This window comes from Mustela nigripes, chromosome 16 (assembly GCF_022355385.1).
Source record: "Mustela nigripes isolate SB6536 chromosome 16, MUSNIG.SB6536, whole genome shotgun sequence".
NCBI classification, from domain to species: Eukaryota; Metazoa; Chordata; class Mammalia; order Carnivora; family Mustelidae; genus Mustela; species Mustela nigripes.
In genome coordinates this window covers 35,121,769-35,146,408 of record NC_081572.1, presented here as the reverse complement: position 1 = coordinate 35,146,408, position 24,640 = coordinate 35,121,769, and the positions used below count along the sequence as shown (strand labels likewise).

Sequence of the window (24,640 nt, the reverse complement as noted above, 5' to 3'; positions counted from 1 at the left end):
ACAGTGTTGCAGGGGGGAAAGACAGGGTGGTTGGGTTATGGACACTAGGGAGGGTATATGCTATGGTGACTGCTGTAGAGTGTGTAAGCCTGATGAGTCACACACTTGTACCCCTGAGGCAAATATTACATTATATGTTAATTAAGAAAAATTGAAAAAACAAAAAACAGTAAAACTTTATAAGGAAAGATTTGTTCATTTTGGAGGTTATTATGTTTTCTGCTATAGTAAGAGCTTCTAGGAATGTACACAGTAAAATTCAGTGTTACTAACCACTGTCATACTTTGACTAATCAACCAACAGAGAATAACTCAGGGAAAATAAATCTGAGTATTTATAACATAAGCCCTATTCGGGGGCTTAACAATGTGATAAATTTCTGATATGGGGCAGAAAAACAAATGTACTTAACAAAATAAATATATACATACTCCAAAAACAGTACAGAACAAAAAAATTTCTGCTTACCAAAATAACTCATCATTAGCAAACTTAAGGGTTAGCATTTCTTTTAAGATAGGAGAAATGAAAACAAGTTGTACAACTTTTTGCCTATACTCACTAGGTCAAAAAGAGACAAACTTGTATGTTCTACAACTCAAAATATCCCTTTAATGACTAAAAATGTATATATCCTACTAAATGGGGTTCAAAACTAAAATTTAAGATTATTTATTTATTTGACAGACAGAGATCACAAGTAGGCTGAGAGGCAGGCAGAGAGAGAGAGGGAAACAGGCTCCCCGCTGAGCAAAGAGCCTGATGCAGGGCTTGATCCCAGGACCCTGGGATCATGACCTGAGCCGAAGGCAGAGGCTTAACCCACTGAGCCACTTAGGCGCCCCTTGAAACTAAAATTTAGAGAAGTTATTTCCTTAGTTAAAGTTATAAATATATCATAAACATGGCCTTATTAACATAACAGCCCCCCTTTACTCAACTATTCAATTTTTCTAGCTAAAAATGGGTTCATATTTCAATTCTGGGAAGAGTTTAATGATTTGCTTCAAATTATCCTTATCAGGTTTATGCAAAAAAAAAAAGCAAATTTACACATTCTATGAACAAAATTTCTGGACACTAATTCAGATTAAAAATAAGATCTAGTATGTGCCAGGCACTGTTCTAAGTACTTTTCGTAAGTACTTCTTCTATCTTTCACAGTTAAGGAAATCGAGGCATGTTAAATAACCTGATCAAAACCTCACAATTAAGAAGTGGTAAAATACAAATCTGGCCCCAGGAAGTCTGTCTTTACATCCATGTTCTTTTTTTTTTTTTTTTTTTTAAGATTTTATTTATTTATTTGACAGAGATCACAAGTAGGCAGAGAGGCAGGCAGAGAGAGAGGAGGAAGCAGGTTCCATGCTGAGCAGAGAACCCGATGAGGGTCTTGATCCCAGGACCCTGAGATCATGATCTGAGCCGAAGGCAGCGGCTTAACCCACTGAGCCACCCAGGCGTCCCTACATCCATGTTCTTAATAACTTATACTAGACTGCCTCTTGAAGATAATCTATCAGGAACTAAGAGTACACATAAGAGGGTAATGTTTAAAAATTTATAGAGTAGAAGATTTAAAGAGTAATTCCTTCATAGATTCATATGGCTTATACAGTCGAGTTCTTGGTACTGATTTCGTTAGATTTTTAAAATGAGACTGATTTCAGTTCATTCTTAGTGTTCCATATATTTTTTTAAAGATTTTATTTATTTGCCAGAGACAGCAATAGCAAGTGTGAGTGCACACAAGCAGGGAAGAGTGGCTGGCAGAGGGAAAAACAGGCTCCCCACTGAACAAGAAGTCCCATGCAAGACACGTCATGGGATCATGACCTGAACCCAAGATAGACGCTTAACCAACGAAGCCACCAAGGCACCCCAACGGTGTTTCATATTCTGTATGCAATGAATAAGGAGGCTATTAAAGGACTCTGATCAACTACTTTTAGGTATTGGTTCTTTAAGGAAAATAAGGAAAAACCGCTTATTTTTAGAAGTAGATAAATTACCTCCCAACAGAATCAAAAACAGACAATAAAATACAACTAGAACAGGGGTGCCTGGATGGCTCAGTCAATACAACTCTTGATTTCAGCTCAGGTCATGATCTCAGGGTTGTGAGATCAAGCCCCACAGCCAGCTCGTGCTGGGCATGGAGTCTGCTTAAAATTCTCTCTCTGGAAAAAAAAAAAAAAAAAAAAAAAAAAAAACTCTCTGTCGGGGCAGCTGGGTGGCTCAGGTCATGATCCCACAGTGTTGGGATCTAGCCCTGCATTGGGCTCTCTGCTCAGCCGGGAGCCTGTTTGCTTCCCCCTCTCTCTGTCTCTGCCTGCTTCTCTGCCTACTTGTGATCTATCAAATAAATAAATAAAATCTTAAAAAGAAAAAAAAGATTCTGTCTCTGCCCCTCTCCCCCACTTAAAAAATAAAAAAACAACAACAAAAACCCCACCTACAACAATACTATACAGGTATGAAGACAGACCAATCAATGTACCAAAATGCAAAAATCAACATATGATGAAAGAAAAAATTTTTAAATCACTGAAGTAGCTAATAAAGAGTACATAAAAATGGGGAAGCAAAGTAAGATGCCTCCTGATTAAATATAGCAAAAAAATTTTTTTTTCAACTTAAATCACAGTAGTGATAAAAGTCACCTGGTAACATTGCCTTTCAAAACATAACAAAGGCAAAAATCATAAAGTAAGAGATAAATGATTACACAAAACCTTAAAATGCCCATAAATATAGAATATTATAAACAATTTTAAATATAACAAAACTCAGTAAAATTAATAATACACACATATAAGAGTTAATATCTTTAAGACACAAAGGAATGAACTCCTGGTGATGTTTTAGAAGCAAAGGCTTCCAAAGACAAGAGTAAAAATCTTGTAACATACCAAAGGAAAAAACTATTGCAACGGCAATGCAAAACAGCCCCAAACCCAGAAAACTCTTTGGGAGGTAAAGATGGGGATGAAAGTCTTCCTTAACCCAAGGGATTTTTAATTAGCACGGGTGCTTTCCCAGCCAATTCAAGATCACCACAGGCTAAGAATGAACAGCTTAGTCTAGACATCAAATTAGCATACAAAATAATCTAGGTTAATTCCCAACAACAAAAACTTGGAAAGGTTTAGAAAAAAAAAAAGAAAGAAAGAAACTGAGTTCACACTATTGTCTAAAAGTAACTATGAAAAGTCACACACAGACACAATCTATGAAACTTGTGTACCTCACTCATATTTGAACTGTTAACCCCTTTTTAAGAGTCATTAAGGAGCAAAAATCTTCAGAAATGAAAAGGAGTTATCAAGGAAAATTACCATGACACATAAAATGAACAAGTTTCAGCAAAGTCTGAATACTACACCTCCACTTTTGTTTTTAAATTATATATCTACCATCATATATACATATGTTTTTTAGAAATCTGGACTATAGTCAATAAACTGTACACCCATGAGATAGGGTTTCTATTCAAATCTTTCACCTGGATTACTGCAAAGGTTTGATAAGAACTGGCTTCTCCATTTGCACTCTTGTCCATTTCTAGTCCACTGTCCAAACAGTACCAAGAATGATCTTTTTATTTATTTATTTTTAAAGATTTTATTTATTTATTTGACACAGAGAGAGAGATCACAAGTAGGCAGAGAAACAGACAGAGAGAGAGGGAGGAAGCAGGCTCTCCGCGGAGCAGAGAGCCCGATGTGGGGCTCGATCCCAGGTCCTGAGATCATGACCTAAACCGAAGGCAGAGGCTTAAACCACTGAGCCACCCAGACGCCCCAAGAATGATCTTTTTAAAATGTAAATTATTTCATACCATTCCTTGTTTAAAATTTTTCAATGGTGGTGTCAATGTGAATGTAATTCAAAATCTTTAATGTAGTCTTAAGAGTCTCTGAAAGTCCTCTGACTCCTGCCTATTTTTTTCTTTTTTTTTAAAAAAATATTTTATTTACTTATTTGACAGACGGAGATCATAAGCAGGCAGAGAGGCAGGCAGAGAGAAAGGAGGAAGCAGGCTCCCCGTAGAGCAGAGAGCCTGATGCGGGGATTGATCCCATGACTCTGGGATCAGGACCTGAGCCGAAGGCAGCGGCCCAATCCACTGACCGCCCAGGCGCCCCTCCTGCCTATTTTTCAAACCTCATCTTTTACCACCATTCTTTCTCCCTGTCCCTCACATTCTGCCACATTAGTTTTCCTTTAGCTCTATCTTACCTCATAACTTTTGCACACACACAACTGAGGCCATATGAAGTACTAGTACCATGATTCTTTGCCTGGTTAATCTGTAACTCTTCCTAATGGCCTCAACTAATATGTCACTTCCTCACAGAGACCTTCCCTTGACTCCCCAGTCTAAATTCTGTTGTTCCGTTAATATTGTATCATGACATATTTTATTTTTCCCCCATAGTAGCATCAAGACATGCATCATACATTCACCCAACTTGTTAAACATGTCAGTCCATTATGCTCTACACTTTATGAGGTGACCACTGTTACCGCTATATCCTCAAGACCTAGCACAAGTGCCTAGTATTAGTACACATTCAGTGCTTTCTGAATCCATAATCCAAACTGGTATTGATCTATTTTGGATGAAACCCAACCTTACAAGAAACAAAGCACCCAAATTCATCTAAAGAAGCAGACACTGGGGTGCCTGGGTGGCTCAGTTGATTAAGCAGCTGCCTTCAGCTCAGGTCATGATCCCAGAGTCCTGGGACTGGACCCCACATCTGGCTTCCTGCTCTGTGGGAAGCCTGCTTCTCCCTTGCCAGCCGTTCTCCCTGCTTGTGCTTGCTCTCTCTCTCTCCCTTGCTCTCTGTCAAATAAATAAATAACATGTTTAAAAAAAAAAAAGTTGACACCTAGGGAAAAGCCCCAGCTTCATACATAGTTACTTCTGCCTCCCAACCACACTGTAAGCACCTTGTCAGGCATAAATCTCATGTTCTGTCTCCATGGTGCTCTGTATAGAAGAGTGCTCACGGAATAAACTCTGAGAACAAACGTGAATGCAAATTAAATACGCTAATGATGAAGAACATAAACTGCCAGGACCTAAATGGAAAAATCAAGAACAAAATCTAAATAACAGCTGCTTAAATTTATATACAAAAATAGGTGGTTTCCTATTTTAACACTTGATGTTTTACAAAGCACCCTGGCATATTCATGAAACTTTTAGCTTACTGAACCTGTTTTGTCTTTGTGATTTTTCACATCAAAGGCAAGAAAACTATAGCCAGGAATATTTTATTTATTATTGGTTTTCATCAAGATAGTAAGTATTAGGAACATTTGTGTAAGACACTGTGCTAGGTATCAGAGATATAGTGGTGACTATCACTACAGGAATAAAAAGTCAGTAATTGTCCTCTGATCTAAAAAAAAAAAAAAAAAAAAAAAAACAGAAACACCCCATAAAATCTGTTAGAGCAGAAACATAATGTTCACAGATTATACAACAGAGGTAAGCAAAATATTTAAGTAGCACCAATAAAATATCTGTATCTACCCTAAGAAAAATTTCAGCTGAGTTTTGAAGAGGAACAGGAGTAAAGCTTGTGGCAATAGGGCAGATAGCAGAGATACCTTACCAAAAGCTTCCAGCTTCTTCTCAAACAAAGGGAAATGCTGAATAAAGTATCAGAAAATAACTTTTGGATAAATAGCTGAGTTTGAAACCAAGAACGAAAACTTCACAGTTGTCAAAAATTAAGAAGACACAAACTCAAAAACAGCCAGGAAGGAAGAAAAACAGAACAGGTTATATCTTGGAATGGCTATGTAGGGTGCAAACACCAGATAGGAAGGAGTCCAGGCAGCAGATCCTATTTAAGCAAAGGGACCTGGAGCTGAACCACCTACCTAAGCCAGAAATAAAAAAGTCAAAAACATTCACAGCCTTAAAAGTCTGTTATGAAAAACCGAGACCTCCAACCTAAGACAATGAATAATCAGCCCCAATTCATGCTACCTAAATGATTTACAAACCCCAATCCCAGAACCTGGTATTAAAAACTGGTCTGAAATCCGTAAAACCCATGAAGCCCCCACAGAGACAAAGGTTAAAATACCCAGAAGGGATGATGAAAATGTTTTATATCATGATCACTGAACTCTAGACCACAGGAAACTCTGTAGTGTCTACAGGACAAAGGATCATGTTTCTTCAATGGAAACATGAAAGGAAAGGGAACCTACAGATCAAGAGAGACTTGAGAGATCAACCAACAGCCAAGGTAGAGAACTTATCTGGATCCTGATCCAAATAAGCAAACTGTAAAAATACATACACACTTAACATTTGAAAGTGAAAAGTGGAACAATGACTAGACATTTAATAACAGTAAGTTTAATTATTAATTTTTTTAGGTGTTATAATAGTATGGTAGCTACTAAAACATTTACAAATGAAATTACACGAAGCTTAGATTTGCTTCCTTATAGTATAGGAAAGGGGGATGTGGTAGAATAGATTTACCAACAGGACTGGCCAAAAATGGTTAACTGTTAAAGCTGGAGGAGGGACACATGGAGACCCATTTTTATATCTACTTTCTTTTTTTTTTTTTTAAGATTTTATTTATTTATTTATTTGATAGACTGAGATCACAAGTGGGCAGAGAGGCAGGCAGAGAGAGAGAAAGAGGAGGAAGCTGGCTCCCCGAGGAGCAGAGAGCCCCATGTGGGGCTTGATCCCAGGATCCTGGGATCATGACCTGAGCCGAAGGCAGAGGCTTTAACCCACTGAGCCACCCAGGTACTCCCATATCTACCTTAAAAAAAAAAAAAAAAAAAAAAAAAAAAAGATTTTATTTATTTGAGAAAGAGCACGTGAGAGAGAGCAGGAACAAGGGGAGGAGGGAGAGTGAGAGACGGACTCCATGCCAAGCAGGGAGCCTGACATGGGACTCAATCCCTGGACCATGACCTGCGCTGAAGGCAGATGCTTAACTGAATGAGTTACCCAAGCACCCCATTCTATCCACCTTAATGTTTCATTTTTTTCACTCAGGTTTTTTTTTTTTTAAGATTTTATTTATTTATTTGAGAGAGAGAGAGAGGGAGGGAGAGGTAAAGGACAGAGGGAGAGTGAGAGAAAGAGAAGCAGACACTCTGCTGAGCAGAGAGCCTGATGTGGGACCTGATTCCAGGACCCTGAGATCATAACTGAGCTGAAGGCAGACACTTAATAGACTGAGCCACCCAGGCGCCCCTGTGTTTAGTTTTTTTCAATAAAAAGTTTTAAAAAAGTATGTATCCTTTATTTCCAAATATATCCTTTACCTCTAAAGTAAGTCAAATCAGCAATATTTTGTTTCATTAAATACACATGTACTGGGGGTGCCTGGGTGGCTCAGTGGGTTAAAGCCTCCGCCTTTGGCTCCGGTCATGATCCCAGGATTCTGGGATTGAGCCCCGCATCGGGCTCTCTGCTCAGCGGGGAGCCTGCTTCCTCCTTTCTCTCTGCCTGCCTCTCTGCCTACTTGTGGTCTCTGTCAAATAAATAAATAAAATCTTAAAAAACCACATGTACTATCTTCACTTATAAGATACATTTATTCTTGTTCTCTAATTTCAAAATTCATCTGAAATGTAGCTCCGAAAAAACTCACATTGGAATAAAACTTAATATTCATTTCCTTTGGTCCTTTTTTAAAGAGATTTTATTTAAATTCAAGTTAGTTAACATACAGTGTAGAATTCATTTCAGGGGCAAAATGTAGTGATTCATCAGTTGCATATATCACCCAGGGCTCCTTATATCAACTGCTTGCCTTCATGCCCATCACACAATTACCCCATTCTCCCCACCAACCTCCCCTCCAGCAGTCCTTAGTTTGTTACTGTAGTTAAGGGTCTCTTATGGTTTGCCTCCCTCTCTTTTTATCTTGTTTTAGTTTTCCTTTCCTTCCTCTACGTTCCTCTGTTTTGTTTCTTAAGTCCCACATTTAAGTGAAATCATTTGATATTTATCTTTCTCTGATTTATTTTGCTTAGCATAATATACTCTAGTTCCTCCTTTGGTCTTATGTTGTATATTATACTTAAAGTTCTGTAACTGATTACATTGTAATCCTGGATTAGAAATTCCTGAATTAAAGCAAGTACCATAGAAGTGTTTCAACATAACATACATGTAATTAAAAGGTAAATGCCTTCTTCTGAAGGTAAGCTAACACTTAAATGTCTTGCTTCTTATTAACATTTTAATTTCTTAGTTGCTCTACACTCACTGGTTCTATGGCATACTTTTTTTTTTTTTTTTTTTTTTTTAAATACAACTGACCAACATACTTGTATCTTGCAGGGTAAATGCTTTGCTTATTGCTAAGTAAGCCAAAAGGTTAAGTGAACAAGTTCTTATTATTAAAAAGTAAAAGGAGCAGTTAACACTCAAATTTTAAGAAGGCAAACCTTTACTAAAGCTTAATAATGCTGTCCACATATGAAGATGTTATTAGATCTACATCCATTAAACAAGAAATTAAGAGTTTTTTCCCTATTGTGAGGATGAACTTAAATCTAGTATCCAGAATCTGTAACTCTATCCCACATTTGAAAGGTCAGTCACATAATTTGCATGATTATGTTAATGGTGGTAGAAGCTACTATGATACAAATGGAAAACCATTTGTCTTCCATTGTCTAATTTAGTTAATAGTAATATCTAACAACAGTAACATCGATAACCACCAGCCATCTATAACTCAGTATGTGATTTGGTTAGAAGTTACTGAGCTTCTCTTCTTAATAGTTTCATTACCAATCTGTGATGAAAATTAGGTAGACCCATGAGGCAGTAGAAAAACAGTAGTATAGTTCTAAGAAATGTGTTTTGTCTTTATGAAAAAACCCATTCTGTATTCTAGATAACCAACTTTAAGCAGTTGGTTTCCTCTGATTGCAGAATTACTTATTTTTAGAAAAATTAGAAAATATGGGAAAGAATTTATAAAAAAAAAAAACACAACAATTTTACCACCTAGGAAAAAATCACTGTCAACATAATGGCACATTTCTTTTTAGTCTTCTTTTTCTTACTGATTTGTAGGAGTTTTGAGTGTTTCATAATCTTCAATACTCCATTATGTAAGTTAAAAACTTTTACTTCCATTTCACATTTTTAAGTTTTGTGTTTTTTTAAAAGATTTTATTTATTTATTTGATAGAGATCACAAGTAGGCAGAGAGGCAGGCAGAGAGAGAGAGGGGGACATAGGCTCCCTGCTGAGCAGAGAGCCCAATGCGGGGCTCGATCTCAGGACCCTAGGATCACAACCCTAGGATCACAACCTGAGCCGAAGGCAGAGGCTTTAACCCACTGAGCCACCCAGGAACCCCACATTTTTAAGTTCTTAAAGTTGGTTCCAAAATATATTCTGGGGATTTTAAGTCTATACTGAATATACACCCTTAGAGAGAAATCTTATCTTTAAAATCCTGAATCTTTCAAGCTAGAAACAAAGTACATCTCTTCTACATTTACTGAAAACTTCTGGATTTCTGTACACTCCTTTTTAGATTTACTCCACAGCATTTTTCCTGTTGTTACTTTTAGTAAACTCTTTCCCATACTGCATATAGAAAAATTATAGAATTTTAATGGGCACCTGGGTAGCTCAGTTGGTTAAGTGTCTGCCTGCAGCTCAGGTCGAGATCCCAGGGTCCTGGGATTGAGCCCCCAATCAGGCTTCCCCTGCTCAGTGGGCAGTCTGCTTCTCCTTCATGCTTTCTCAAATAAAATCTTTTTTAAAAATTAGAATTTTAAATCATAAATGTGTAATGATCCCCCTCACTGAATTATCTTTTCTCTTTAAAGATTTATTTATTTTAAAATATTTTATTTATTTGAGAGAGACAGCACAAGAGAGGGAAGGCATAAGAAGAGGGAGAAGCAGGCTCCCAGCTGAGCAAGGAGCCCCACATAGGGCTCAATCCTAGGATCCTGGAATCATGACCTGAGCTGAAGGCAGACACTTAAGTGACTGAGGCACCCAGGCACCCCAAGATTTATTTATTTGAGAGAGAAAGACAGACATACACATACACACACACATCCAAGTGCAAGCAGTGGGAGGGGTGGAGGGAGAGAATCCCAAGCCAACTCAGCACTGAGCTGGGAGCCCAATGTCGGCCTATCTAACAACCTTGAGATCTTGACCTGAGCCAAAATCAACAGCTGGACACTTAAATAACTGAGCCACCCAGGTGTCCCTGAATTATCTTATTGCTCTAGTTCTTCAGTTGATTTTGTTGGCTATTTATTCTTTTCTTTAAATTTCTTAATTGCACTAATCAGCACTTGAGGAATACTGACTACTCAGTATACAGCTCCAGAAATAAGTCTGAAAGTCTTCACTTAAAAAAAAAAAAAAAAGAAAAGAAAAGAAATCTAATGACACTCAACTATATTTCAATTGAGGAAAGAAAAAAATCAGTCTGGGGGCACCTGGCTGGCTCACCTGGTAGAGCATTCACCTTTTGGTTGTAAGTTCAAGCCCCAAAGTGGGTACAGAGATTACTTAAAAATAAAATCTTAAGGGACACCTGAGTGGCTTGGTGGCTTAGGCCTCTGCCTTCAGCTTGGGTCAGGATCTCAGGGTTCTGGGATGCGGGGCTCTCTGCTCAGCGGGGAGCCTGCTTCCCCACCCCACAGCCTGCCTCTATGCCTACTTGTGATCTTTGTCAAATAAATCAAAATTTAAAATAAGTAAATAAATAAAATCTTAAGGGGTCCCTGGGTGGCTCAGTCGGTTAAGCATCTATCTGCCTTCGGCTCAGATCAGGACCCCAGGTTCCTGGGATCAAGCCCTATATGGGGCTCCTTGATCAGTGGGGAGCCTGATTCTCCTTCTCCCTCTGCCTGCAGCTCCCCCTGCTTGTGTGCTCCCTCTATCTCCCTCTCTCTGTCAAATAAATTTTAAAAATCTTAAGGAAAGAAGTTAGGCTTTTATATTATGATAGTTGTTCTGTTCTATTAATATTCTATTATTATTTTATCTAGAATTTCTGCCTCACAATTCACATGTGAGGCTTTCTAGATACTATCTGTTCCTATTTTAGGCTTAGGTATCAATGTTATGTTGACCTCTTTCTACTTTTTTTTTAATTAATTGGAAAGAATTAGGTTGGTTTGGAACAAATTAAGTATCAGCATCAACTCTTCTTTGAATATACTCAAGAAAGTGCCTGAAGTCAGTGGGAGCTCTTGTTTGTTTGCTGAGATGGGAGGCAGATGGACAAAGGAAGAAGTATAATCTCTCAATTTCTTTCATGGTTTTTAGTCTATCAACTTCTCGTCTGGTCGTTTGTATTTTCCTAAAAACACTTTTAGGAAGGTTTTCAGACAGATTAGCATCGATTGTACAAGCTCTTCTAAAGAAGCCATTCTACAATTTAAGAAGCTACTTTCTGGGATACCTGGGCTCCTCAGTCTGTTAAGTGTCTGCCTTTGGCTCAGGTCATGATCTCTGGGTCCTCTGATCAAGCCCTGCATCAGGCTTCATGCTCAGCAGGGAGTATGCTTCTCTCTCTCTCTCTCACTCCCTCTGCCCTACCCCACTGCTTGCTCACTCTCTCTCTCAAATAAATAAAATCTTAAAAAAAAAAATTAGGGGTGCCTGTGTGGCTCAGTGGGTTAAAGCCTCTGCCTTTGGCTCGGGTCATGATCCCAGGGTCCTGGAATGGAGCCCCGCATCGGGCTCTCTGCTCAGCGGGGAGCCTGCTTCCCTTCCTCTCTGCCTGCCTCTCTGCCTACTTGTGATCTCTCTCTCTGTGTCAAATAAGTAAATAAAATCTTTAAAAAAAAAAATTACTTTCTAGGTCACCTGGTTGGCTCAGTGGGTTGAGCAGCCTACTCTTGATTTCAGCTCTGATTGTGATCTCAGGGTTGTAAGGTCAAGCCCCACATGGAACCCACCACTGGGCAATGCTCAGAGGAGAGTCTGCTTGAGATTCTCTCTCCCTCCCCCTTCTTGTGTGCTCATGCTCTCTCTAAAATAAATAAATCTTTTTTAAAAAGCTACTTTCCCCTTTCCATTGTATCTGTTTTTTAATTCTTTTTCTTTCTTTTTTAAGTTGTGTTTTTGTTTTTTCTTTTTAAGATTTTATTTATTTATTTATTTATTTGACAGAGAGAGATAGAGAGAGATAGAGATCACAAGCAGGCAGAGAGAGAGGGGAAGCAGACTCCCCACTAAGCAGAGAGCCTGATGTGGGACTTGATCCCAGGACCCTGAGATCACGACCTGAGCCGAAGGCAGAGGCTTAACACACTGACCCACCCAGGCATCCCTTAATTCTTTTTCTTAATTTTGAGAATGAGCGCTTTTTCTCATGTTCTTCATCTGGTCAGCTACTGAACCAACTATTTAATTAAATAAATTTTTAATTTTGTTTAATTAAGCTACATGGACATCCCGTTCACACTGACAAATATTTTAGAGTATCAGTTTTGTTTTGTTTTTAAGATTTTATTTATTTATTTGACACAGAGAGAGAGGTCACAAGTAGGCAGAGAGCCCAATGCGGGGGGGATTCCAGGACCTGAGATCACTACCTGGACCGAAGGCAGAGGCTTAACCCACTGAGACATCTAGGTGCCTTGAGAGTATCAGTTTTTAGGCTATTCTCCTCTTAGAACAATTTTGTGTCCAGATACCTTAGAAATTCTATTTTATTTCTTTTATATATCAAAATAATATATGGTTCTAAAAATCCAAGTATTAAAATAAAACAGAAAGGATATATGTGCAAACTATAAAGCAACTGCAGCCCTACCCCTTGAATAAATACCATTAAAACTCTGTGATCCTCTAGATTCTTTTTTTTCAATGCACACAGAAACATACACATATAGGGGCACTTGGGTGGCTCAGTCGGTGGAGCATCTCACTCTTGATCTTAAGTCCTGAACTCAAGGTCATGATTTCAAGCTCCGCACTAGGCATATAGACTATTTAAAAAACAACAACAACAATATACATATATATTCTTCTACTAAAAACAAAACAAAAACAAAAACAAAGAGGATTATGTTATTACTACTACTTTGTAGCAAGCTTTTTATTCTAACTCATATGCTCTGGCATCTCTACCCTAGTGTATACAGCATTCTCATTCTTTGTAACTGCAGTGCGATAGTCCATTCTTATTTGATTAGCATATAGTTTGTACCCAATTTTTGCCATCATAAACAATATTGTTTGGATGTTTGATGTAGTGAACATCCTAGTGAACATGGATGTTCACTACATCAAACATCCTCACTGAGTGAACTTTCTCCACACTCAACAAACATTTCTGTAGGGGAAAAAAAACACACCTCTAAACAGTATTGTGGTTAAAAGGTATGAGTGACTTAAATCTTTAAACCTTGACAATAAGTGAGGATGAATGTTATATTTTTAAAACCTTTTAATTGAAATATACAGAAAACATACAACTCACATATTTAAAATTTATCAGTGAATTTTCCCTAAGTGAACAAACACATAACCCACATCCAGATCAGGGAACAGAATATTATCAGAATTTCAGACACCTCCCTTTGTGCCCCTATGTAATCACTATCCTCCAAGGGTAACCTCTCCTGACTTCCAACACTTTTGACTAGTTTTGCTAGTTTTTGCACATTTTTTTTTAAATTTTTTTATTTATTCATTTGATGGAAAGAGATCACAAGTAGGCTGAGAGGCAGGCAGAGAGAGAGAGAGGAGGAAGCAGGCTCCCCGCTGAGCAGAGAGCCCGATATGGGGCTTGATCCCAGGACCCTGGGATCCTGACCTGAGCTGAAGGCAGAGGCCTTAACCCACTGAGCTACCCAGGTGCCTCTAGTTTTTGCACATTTAAAAAAAAAAAAAAGATTTATTTGAGAAAAAGAGCATGCATGCACAGGATTGGGAGGGTAGAGGGAGATGGAGAGAATCAATCTCAAGCAGACTCCATGAACAGCGTGGAGCCCAAAGTGGGCTTGATCCCACCACTACTCTTGAGATCATGACCTGAGCTGGAATCAAGATTCAGATGCTTAACTGACTGAGCCACCAGGCATCCTGTGTTTTTATAAATTATATAAGTGGAATCATACACAATATACCCACAGCTTCCAAACTGCACCAATGGTGCCTCGGGAACTGCAAGGAATTTTAAATTTGAGAGAAATGATACCCGATATCTGTGTTACACCATACCAACTAACTAGATTGCTGTATTCTTTTCAGTGACATCTAATCTTGGTTAATAAGCTGCATTTTCAGTGTTAACTTACAGTAATAAGTAACATTTAAAACTCAACATAGAACTGGGGCACCTGGGTGGCTCAGCTGGTTAAGTGTCTGACTTCAGCTCAGGTCATTATCTCAGGGTTCTGGGATCAAGCCCCATGTTGGGATCCACACCCAGAGGGGAGTCTGATTGTTGCTCTGCCCTGCTCCCCACCCCCATACTCTCTCTCAGATAAATAAATAAAATGCCATGAACCAGCTGCTGGGAAGGGAGAAAGTTGGGGAGCCTCTGGTGTATATTTCTATCACTGGCTTCTTATACTCAGTATCACTTGTGATACTTGTGACACCATTCATATGGTGTCAAACAGCTGCAGTTCATGCATTTTCTTCTTTTCCTTCTTTCTTCCTTTCTTTTTTTGCCGGGGGCTCTACACCCAATCTGGTGCTTGAACTCACAACCCTGAGATCAAGAATCACATGCTCTACCAACTGAGCCAGCCAGGGAATCCCATTCATTTTCACTGCATCATATTCAACTATGTAACTATTCCACAATTTATTTATTAATTCTATTGATGGACATTTAGACAGTTTATACTTTTTGGTTTTTATGAATAGCATTGTTATAAACATTCTTTGTGTATGTGTGCATTTTTAAAATTTTCATCCCAGTTTAGTTTACATATATATTAGTATCAAGTGTATAATACAGTGACTCAACATTTCTATACATTACTTAGTGCTCATCACAATGTGTATTCCTGATTCCCTTCACCTATTTTAATCACCTACCACACTCATCTCCGTTCTGGTAACTATCAGTTTGTTTTGTTTTGTTTTTTAAATAAATTTATTTATTTGAGAGAGAGAACTCCTGCTTGGGGCAGGGGGCAGAAGGAAAGAAACTTCAGATTCCCTGATCAGTGCAGAGACTGACATGGAGCTTGATTTCACAACCCTGAGATCATGACCTGAGTCAAAATCAAGAGTCAGGACGCTTAACCGATAGAGCCACCTAGGAGCTCCCAGTTTGCTTTCTATATTTAAGAATCTTTTTTCCATTTGTTTAGAACTTTTCTTTCAAATATTTTATGTAGGTATCTATGTATTTATTGGAGAGAGAGAGAAGGTGGGGAAGAGAGGGACAAGCAAACTTTGCACTGAGCCCAAGAAAGGGCTGATCTCAGGACCCTTAGTTCATGATCTGAGCCAAAATCAAGAATCACCTGAATGAGCCACACAGGCACCCCTATTTTGAACATTCGTTTTTTTGTTTTTTTTTTTTAAGATTTTATTTATCTATTTGACAGAGAGAGATCACACGTAGGCAGAGAGGCAGGCAGAAAGAGAGGGAAGCAGGCTCCCTGCTGAGCAGAGAGCCTGATACCGGGCTTGATCCCAGGACCCTGAGATCATGACCTGAGCCAAAAGCAGAGGCTTTAACCCACTGAACAACCCAGGTGCCCCCATTTTGAACTTTTTTTTTTTTTTAAAGATTTTATTTATTTATTTGACAGATAGAGATCACAAGTAAGCAAAGAGGCAGGCAGAGAGAGGAGGAAGCAGGTTCCCAGCTGACCACAGAGCCGGATGTGGGGCTTAGTCCCAGGACCCTGGGATCATGACCTGAGCAGAAGGCAGAGGCTTAACCCACTGAGCCACCCAGGCGCCCCTGAACGTTAAGTGTACATTTCTTGAAATAGAATTACTGTGTTACAGGGTATGTATATGCTCAGTTTTAGTAGACAATGCTAGTTTTCCTAAACGGTACATCAATTTACATTCCCACTAACAAGGTATGAGTTCTGATTCCTCCATGTACTTCCTAACATTTTTTTTTTCATTTAGTCATTCTGAGGAATTGTACAGTAAGACAATTTCCCTGAAAACAAAATGAGGTTGAGTCCCTTTTTAAAAGCTTGATTGGTCCTTTGAATATACTCTTTTTAGATGCCTATTTAAGTTCTTTCCCCATTTAAAAAAATGAGCTATTTTTCATTTCCTTTTTTTTAATTTTTTTTTTTTTTTATTTTTCATTTCCTTAGTATTAGTTCTTTAGATGCAGGATGAGTCCTTGATTAGACATATGTCCTACAAGTATCTTTTCCCACTTTCCCTACTCTGTGCTTGGCTTTTCATTTTCTTAATGGTATCTTTTCAAGAATAGATGTTATTGGGGCACCGGGTGGCTCAGTGGGTTAAAGCCTCTGCCTTCGGCTCCGGTCATGATCCCAAGGTCCTGGGATCGAGCCCCACATCGGGCTGTCTGCTCAGCAGGGAGCCTGCTTCCTTCTCTCTCTCACTGCCTGCCTCTCAGCCTACTTGTGATCTCTATCTGTCAAATAAATAAATAAAATCTTAAAAAAAAAAAAAAGAATAGATGTTATTTATCTTAATAAAGTCCAATTTATCAAATTATCTTTATATTTAGGTCATTTTCTATACTATTAAATAATTCTTTGATGACATAGTGAAAACTGTTTTCCTAAAAAATCTTTTCACATTTAGGTCAGCAAACCATTAAAAAATGATTACTGTGTGGGGCGCCTGGGTGGCTCAGTCTGTTGGGCGACTGACTGCCTTCGGCTTGGGTCGTGGTCCCGGGATCCTGGGATCGGGCTCCCTGCTCGGCGGGGAGTCTGCTTCTCCCTCTGCCTGCTGCTCTGCCTACTTGTACTCTCTATCCGTCAAATAAATAAATAAATTTAAAACAAAAATGATTACTGTGTATGGTGTAAGGTAAGGTCATATACTTTTCCCCCAAATGGATACCTAATTGACCAATACCATTAGTCTGACCAATACCATTAATTTCCTTTCCCTACTGTACCAGTGTCACTCTTATAGTAAGCCAGGTGACAATTTATGCATCAGTCTGTTTCTGGAATGTTTTGTTTCACTGGTCTATTTGTCTATCCATGTGCCAATACTGTATTAATCTTAATTGCTATGGCTTGACACTTGGTAGTGTGAGTTCTCCAGATTTTCTTTCTTTTTTTTCCTCATGATTGCCTTGGCATTTCAGTTGCGCATCTTTTGATGTTTACTGGCCATTCATATCTTCCCCCTCTATGAGCTGTCCAAGTATTCTGGAAATGAGTTGGTTATTTTTTACATATTGATTAGTATTTGATCTCTCTGTATTAGAAAATACACCCCTTATCTGTCAAATATTCTAATTTCCATAGTATTTAAAAAATGCTTACAATTTTTCCATTTTTTTAAATGTACTTACAAGTATCAATTTCTCTTTTTCTTTCTAGGTTTTTGTTTCATGCTTAGAAAAGCCTTCCCCATGCCAACATGGCATTACAATGTTGGCCACTGTAACAGAGACTCTGCCTGTTACATGACTTATTTTTATAATGTTTGACATTTTTAAAATTTGTAAAGTACCTTAATAATTTTTTTAAAGATTTTATTTATTTGAGAGAGAGAAAGCACACGAGGGCAGGGGAAGGGGCAGAGGGAGAAGCAGACTCCCCACTGAGCAGGGAACCAGATGCAGGACTCAATCCCAGGACTCCAGGATCATGACCTAACTGAAAGGAAACCTCTTAACAGACTTAAGCCACGCAGGTACCCTTAATAATTTCTTTAAAAAAGAAATTTCAGTCATTTCCCACTATAAGACACTGACCCAATAATTTATTGGTACTTTTAAAAAAGCTATTTTTTTAAGTTTATTTGAGAGGTGATAGGGAGGAGCAGAGGGAGAGGGACAAGTAGACTCTGTGAGCTGAGCTTGGAACTCCACACAGGGCTTGATCTCATGACCCTGAGATCATGACCTGAGCTGAAATCAAGAGTCAAATGCTTAATTAACTAAGCCACCCATGCACCCCATTCTGAAACTTTTATGATTTCATTTGCCACATTTAAATCTTTTTTGTTGTTTTTAAAGATTTTATCCATTTATTTGAGAGAGAGCAAGAGTGGAGAGGGGCAAAGGGAAAGGGAGAGAGGGAATCTTAATCAGACTCCATTTCAAGCACAGAGCCCAGTACATGGCTTGATCCCACAAACATCATGACCTGTGCCAAAACAAAGAGCTGAACACTAAACAAACAGCGATCCAGGCATCCCAGCAATATTTAAATCTTTAATTGACCTGAATGTCATTTTACTATATGGTGTGACATAGGGGTCTAACTTTTCTCTACATAGAGAGATTCCCAAAATATTTTTATATATTTCTCCCCATTTAAAATATAGCATTGTCCCATAACTTTCTCATTTAACATTTTTTTTAAAAGATTTAATTTATTTATTTGCCAGAAAGAGAGCACGCATATGTGTACACACAAGCAGGCAGAGTGGCAGGCAGAGGGGGAGAGAGAAGCAGGCTCCCCGGCGAGCAAGGAGCCCCATGCGGGACTTGATCCCAGGATCTTGGGATCATGACCTAAGCTAAAGGCAGCGGCTTAACCGACTGAGCCACCCAGGCGCTCCTCATTTAAAAATTCTTAAATATGCTCTGATTTCTATCTAGACTGTTTCCTATGTTCTATAATCTCTCTGCTGTTCTTGTGCCAATGCTACACTTTTTTTTTTTTAAGATTTTATTTATTTATTTGACACAGAGAGAGATAGCGAGAGAGGGAACACAAGCAAGGGAATGGGACAGGGAGAAGCAGACTTCTGGTGAAGCAAGGAACCTGACACAGGGCTCAATCCCAGTACCCTGGGATCATGACCTAAGCCAAAGGCAGAAGCTTAACAACAGCCATCCAGGCACCCCAATGCTACACTGTTTTAAAATATGTGGCTTTCTAATATACTTTACTATCTTACAAAGCACATCTCTCCTAAGTATTGTGCATCTTCAAAATTTCTTCGACTCATTTATTCTCATATAATCAATTCTCCCAAACGTCAATATTTAATCACTTTCCTATACCAATAAAGTTCTGAGTGCCTGATTCATGTATCACACATATTCACAGCTTAAACTGAGATGAGTTGATATTATTTATAACATATTACCTTACCATCCAGAGATACATGGTGTGGTGGGTTATTTATGGTCTTTTATGCTCCTACCCCAAAGTTTAAGTTCTCAATTTATTAAGCCCAAGAGCTCTTTATGTGAAAAGATTATTAACTCTCTGGCTGTCAAATATGTTGCAATAATTTTTCAATTTGTTAACAATTAAAAAGCTTATCAGAAAATTAGTTGAAGCATTATATAGGTATACAACAGAAATATGCATAGAAAAAAAAATTAACTCTAAAGTTATTAATGGTTTTCAGCACAAGACTTACAATTATAATAAAAGCCAAAGTTGTTAAGACTGAAAATAATAAGTAGAACATATTATGGAAACACTTTACCTAACCAAAACTTAACTCTATGGACAATTTTGTAATTGGAATAGGATACACAATAGACTGTTCAGCCGTTTCAAAGATCATAAACTTCATTGTTTAAAAAACCCAGCCCTTCAGGGACACCTGGGTGGCTCAGCTGGTTGGGCATCTGCCTTCAGCTCAGGTCATGCTCCTGGGGTCCCGTGATTGAGTCCTGTGTCAGGTTCCTTATTCAGCGGGGTGTGTGTTTGTTTGTGTGTGTGTGTGTGTGTGTGTGCTTTTCCCTCTATGCCTCCCCCTGCTTGTGTTCTCTGACAAGTAAATAAGTAAAATCTTTAAAAAAAAAAAAAAATCAGCCCTTCACTCTGTTTGCTTTCACTTGGTATATAATTTTACAATTCCTTCTATTTATCTTTCCATTTCTATACCTAAATGAGCACTCCTGGTTAAAAGCTATTCAGATTCAATAACATTATTTTGTAAAATATGGGTTTTTACTGAGCCATCTATACCACCTGTCATTTTTTAAAATTTCATTTTTTCCCCACCTGTCATTAAAAAAAAAAAAAGATTTATTTGAGAGAAAGAGAAGGAGAGACAGTGCATGGGGGTGGGGTTGGGCAGAGGGAGAGAGAAAGAGTCCCAAGCCCACTCCCTGGCAACCACAGAGCCCAATGCCAGCTGGATCTCACCACCCTGAGACCATGACCTCAGTGGAAATCAAGGGCTGGCCACTTAACCAACTGAGCCACCCAGATGCTCCCCACTTGCTATTTTTTTTTTTTTAAAGATTTTATTTATTTATTTGACAGAGAGAAATCACAAGTAGATGGAGAGGCAGGCAGAGAGAGAGAGAGGGAAGCAGGCTCTCCGCTGAGCAGAGAGCCTGATGCGGGACTCGATCCCAGGACCCTGAGATCATGACCTGAGCCGAAGGCAGCGGCTTAACCCACTGAGCCACCCAGGCGCCCCCCACTTGCTATTTTTTAAAACACATTTTTTTCGTGAACTTCCCTTCCCATATACATCAGCAGCCATTTTCAACTTCAGTTTGGCCTCCAAAACAGAAACCACCACTCTTATCCCTTCCTCTAAGCTGATGATCTTCCCATTCATGACAACCATTCTTTGCAAACCTCACTATGCTGATACTTCATGTCCCCAACACTTTTCATCTGATCTCAGAGAAGCAAGTATTCTTGCTTCTTCCTTAGATACATACTTCAATTTAAGACCAGTACCTTAATTTATGCATGGTGAAGGAAGAAGTAAGACTCAATTAATTCTCCTGTCCAGGGATTCTGCTTCATTCATTTCCCACCTTACTTGTACAACTGGACTCTCATTCCATTTCGGTTTTTGCCATTCAGCCAATAAATATATTCTAATGTCTTCCATTCTTAAAAAAAAATCCCTTTACATTTTACCCTTTCTATATATCAACACCTTTCTCTTTTCCCTTCCTTAGAGAGCAGTCAGCATGCCTACCTCATCTATTCATTCCATAACCCCATCTCCTAATAGTCCAAAGACTATGCCTTTGCCTGAAGCTACTCACAAAAAAATTAACACAGTCACACTGAACTACAACAATCAAGAGGATTGTGGTATTTTTTGGTTCCACAAATATTCTAATTTTGTATGTGACTATGCCTACTGCTGGAAGTGGGGACTGCTGAAGGAATCTGATAATGCATTTCTCCTTGGTTCTAAATTGGATAAAATTGTAAACTTGTAAATAGCCTTAAAATGTTCACAAATTGGGCAGGGGATGAGGATCTTATATTCATATGCATTCAAATGTTTAAAAGTATTTATATTTATGTATTGATACCACGTTTTAAAGTAAGAAAAGCTCCTTCTTCTATTTCCATCAAAGATTCAAGTCCAGGAATTTGTTCTATGAATGTCTTTCATCAATTACTTCAAAATGCAAAATCTTTTCAAGCAAGAAAGCAAGAACACAGAAACTAAATACTAAGTATTAGACCTTGACTTAATTACTTAATTTTATCACCTTTAAGAAAGGGTTATGCCTTACTCCATGGTTTACTTTTGAGAATTAAACAAGACAACACGTGTAAAAGCACTTAACACAGTTCCAGGCACATGTTAAATACCTTCCTGCACTTTAGCACACTGCCACACTTCCATCAGACAGAACAATTTAGAAGTGTACCCAAAAAAAGCCATATTAAAATTCTGAATTTACGTGAATCAGAAGATGTGACAAAAGCACCATCTGTTCACACTAATAATAATCTTCAAATGAAAAGCTTCAATCAGGAGCAAAAGTTATTAGAAGATGGTCAAGTATACTCTGAGGGAATTCAAGCAGTAACTGTATTTTACTTGAATTTCCAATTATGTCCTCTCAGGAGTGTAAAAGATTACATAAGATTTAATATAATGGACAGAGTAAGCATACACACAAAGCAGTAGTTCCCCAGGCTGGGAAAGACAAATTTCAAATTCATCCTACCTTGGGAGGAATGAATCTTAAATATACAAAATTCCCTTAGATACATATAAAAGTAATCAATTTATCTAAGGGATTTAGGATGAAGGGAGGTTTTCTCTACCCCAGGGCCAAATAATAAAATTAATAACCAAAATAAATCTTCTCCAAATATTTATGGGGGAAAAAAAGCCATCTGAATTGTTAGAACTGGTGTAATGCAGCTGGATTTAGTAAAATGTAGCAAGTCAGCTGCCTTCTGAAAAATTATTATGGGGTAGAGAAAGTGGGCAATCTTCCCAATAAAACAACTGCCACAAAACACCATACATATATAAGAACATATACATCTGTTAAATATCAGTTTACGTTGTGTTCTAGCCAAGTTACTAATCAAGAAGTATTTAAGATCTAAAAAATAAGTCATACTCCACTTCTGGTCACATTTTGCACGGGTGGCTACTGGAGACTACTGGAGAGTTATCCACGCTGATTCAAGGCAATGAGGACTGAATAATAAGTCCACTGTTCACATTCAAATGTTGGTGGGGGGGGGGGGGCTCCGAGTTCATAAAGTTCTCCTCCCTCTCCAAACATTGCAAAAATTGTCCACGTCTAAGACACTTACCCTTGAAACTCCTTGGAGAGTGACTTGGGAGACTTTTTGTTCAGATTTCTGAGGGGGAGCTATTCAGGAATGCTGCAAGATTGCAACTTTCAAATACATGAACCTAATTTAAATTCTAAAGCATTTTTTTTTCTTTCAGGAAAGATTTCCCCCTTTCCTTCCAAACAGTTTATCACCACTCACATATTAACAAAATCCCCAATTCGACCCCAAGTATAAACAAAAACCAAAGCTTTAAAAGATACGCGAATAAAGCACACAACTATCTCCAGTAAATCCTCAACTCCCTCTCGATTAGGATGAGAAAGGAGAAACGAAGAACACAAAGGAGAAAAGATTCTTGGGATGAGGGGCGGCAAGAGAAGAAAGTAGGAAGTGGGGATAAGAGCAGAGCAAAAAGTTCAGCTAATGCTGACACTTCATCTGGGTAAAGGGCAGAAAATATCCGGAAGGCACAGGCTGGAAGTGAAGGACTGAGTGGGACAGGGGCGCAATAGAGGAAGTCCACGCAAAAGGCCTACCCAAACTGGGGTGGGGGGGTGGGGGGAAGAGGGCACAGTGTAGGAGGGAACACCAAAAAACGGGGAGGCTCATTAGGAAGAGATACCAATCAAGGCCCAAGAGCTTGAGACAGAGGACATGGAGACAGGGTATTCCAATTGGCAACCTAGAGACCGCACCAGATGTCCCGGGAGGCGATCCTGCTACGAGGGGTGAGGGGTTAACTGCGAGGGTTCGCAGACGTGGAAGGGGGTGCGGCCCCCGGGGTTGCCGCAGGGGAGCGGAGAGCAGGCCCACCGCCCGTACCTTGTAGTAAACATCGAACTGGATGTTCTCGGGCAAGGAGCGGATGTCTCGGCGGGAGCGGATGTAGTTGTCCACGACAGCGGAGATGGCGGTGTTATACAGAGTCTCTGGGATCCACTCTAGTTCCACGGCCGCCATCTTCCTTCCCTCCTCCTCCGCCTCCTCCGCCTCCTCCTCCCGAAGGCCCCCGCCTCCCTCCGTAGCGAACTCCTCTGCGGCCCCGGAGGATTCGGACGGGCGGCGGCAGCCACGCGGGCACAGGGCAGAAGCGCACGGCCGCCCTGGCTCCTCCGGGGCGAGCTATAGGGTAGCAGCGGCGCACGCAGGCCCGGATAAACAGGGGGCACGGAGCCAGAGAGCGCCAAGCCCAGGCCTCACATTCCGGGTTTGAGAGAAACCCGGGTTCCGTCCCAGCGCGGAGCTCTGCAGGGGCGGGGTTGCGTGTGCGGCGTCATGACGTCAGTGCACGCCGACGCGCCAGAGGGAAGGAATGCGGCAGGCGGAAAACTTGGGGAGAAAAGATCCTTGATTGTTTCCACAGAGAACGTACTTTCTGAGGGGGCCGGACTTGGTGGTTGGGAATGGGCTTTTTACACTGGGACGAGTAACTCTCTCCCGTGCCGAACTTCGCAGGCGCGTCAGTCCTTTCAGCAAATCGTGCCTCGAGAGTTCTTAGGCATGGAACTTCGGAGGCTCATGGAAAAGTTTGAATCCTTTCATCACAAAAATGCGCATTATCAGAACATTGAAAATTATGCATTCAGGGAACTGAAGGGTCTACACCCCCTCCCTTCCTTAGACTGCGGTCCCTAAGTCAAGTTAGGAACCTTCGGTCCGGGGACTAAGGGTCATTATGGGTCATTGTATAACCATTTGCCTTGTTTGAACTTTTTTTTTAAACCGTATTTCTTTTTTTCCAAAGAAAATTTACAAACAAACCCCAAAAATGAGAAAAAGAACTTCTTCTGTGGAAGAGTTTGGTAGGAAGGTTAGCCTGATTATGGAATTACAAATAGTGGTGAGAATAAAGGGGTTAATTGCTGGCTGTGTCAGGACTTAATGGAAGACAGAAATGAAGATTTCAATTTTCTCTGATAGTTCTAGTCCCAATCTCAGGGGATTATTGAATAATTAAGAGTACTTGTTTGAGCTCCCTTCCTCAGTCAGCCT

General features: G+C 39.4%; 1 protein-coding gene across 1 annotated transcript in view; it reads right to left on the bottom strand.

Moving 5' to 3' along the window:
• The window catches only part of APPBP2 (amyloid beta precursor protein binding protein 2), a 62,381-nt gene extending 38,453 nt beyond the window's left edge, over positions 1-23,928 (bottom strand). Inside the window, exon 1 of the mRNA XM_059378480.1 lies at positions 23,471-23,928. Coding sequence (XP_059234463.1) covers positions 23,471-23,608 — 138 coding nt within the window. The 5' untranslated portion in view covers positions 23,609-23,928. The remainder of the gene's footprint in view (positions 1-23,470) is intronic.
• Positions 23,929-24,640: the final 712 nt, after the last annotated feature.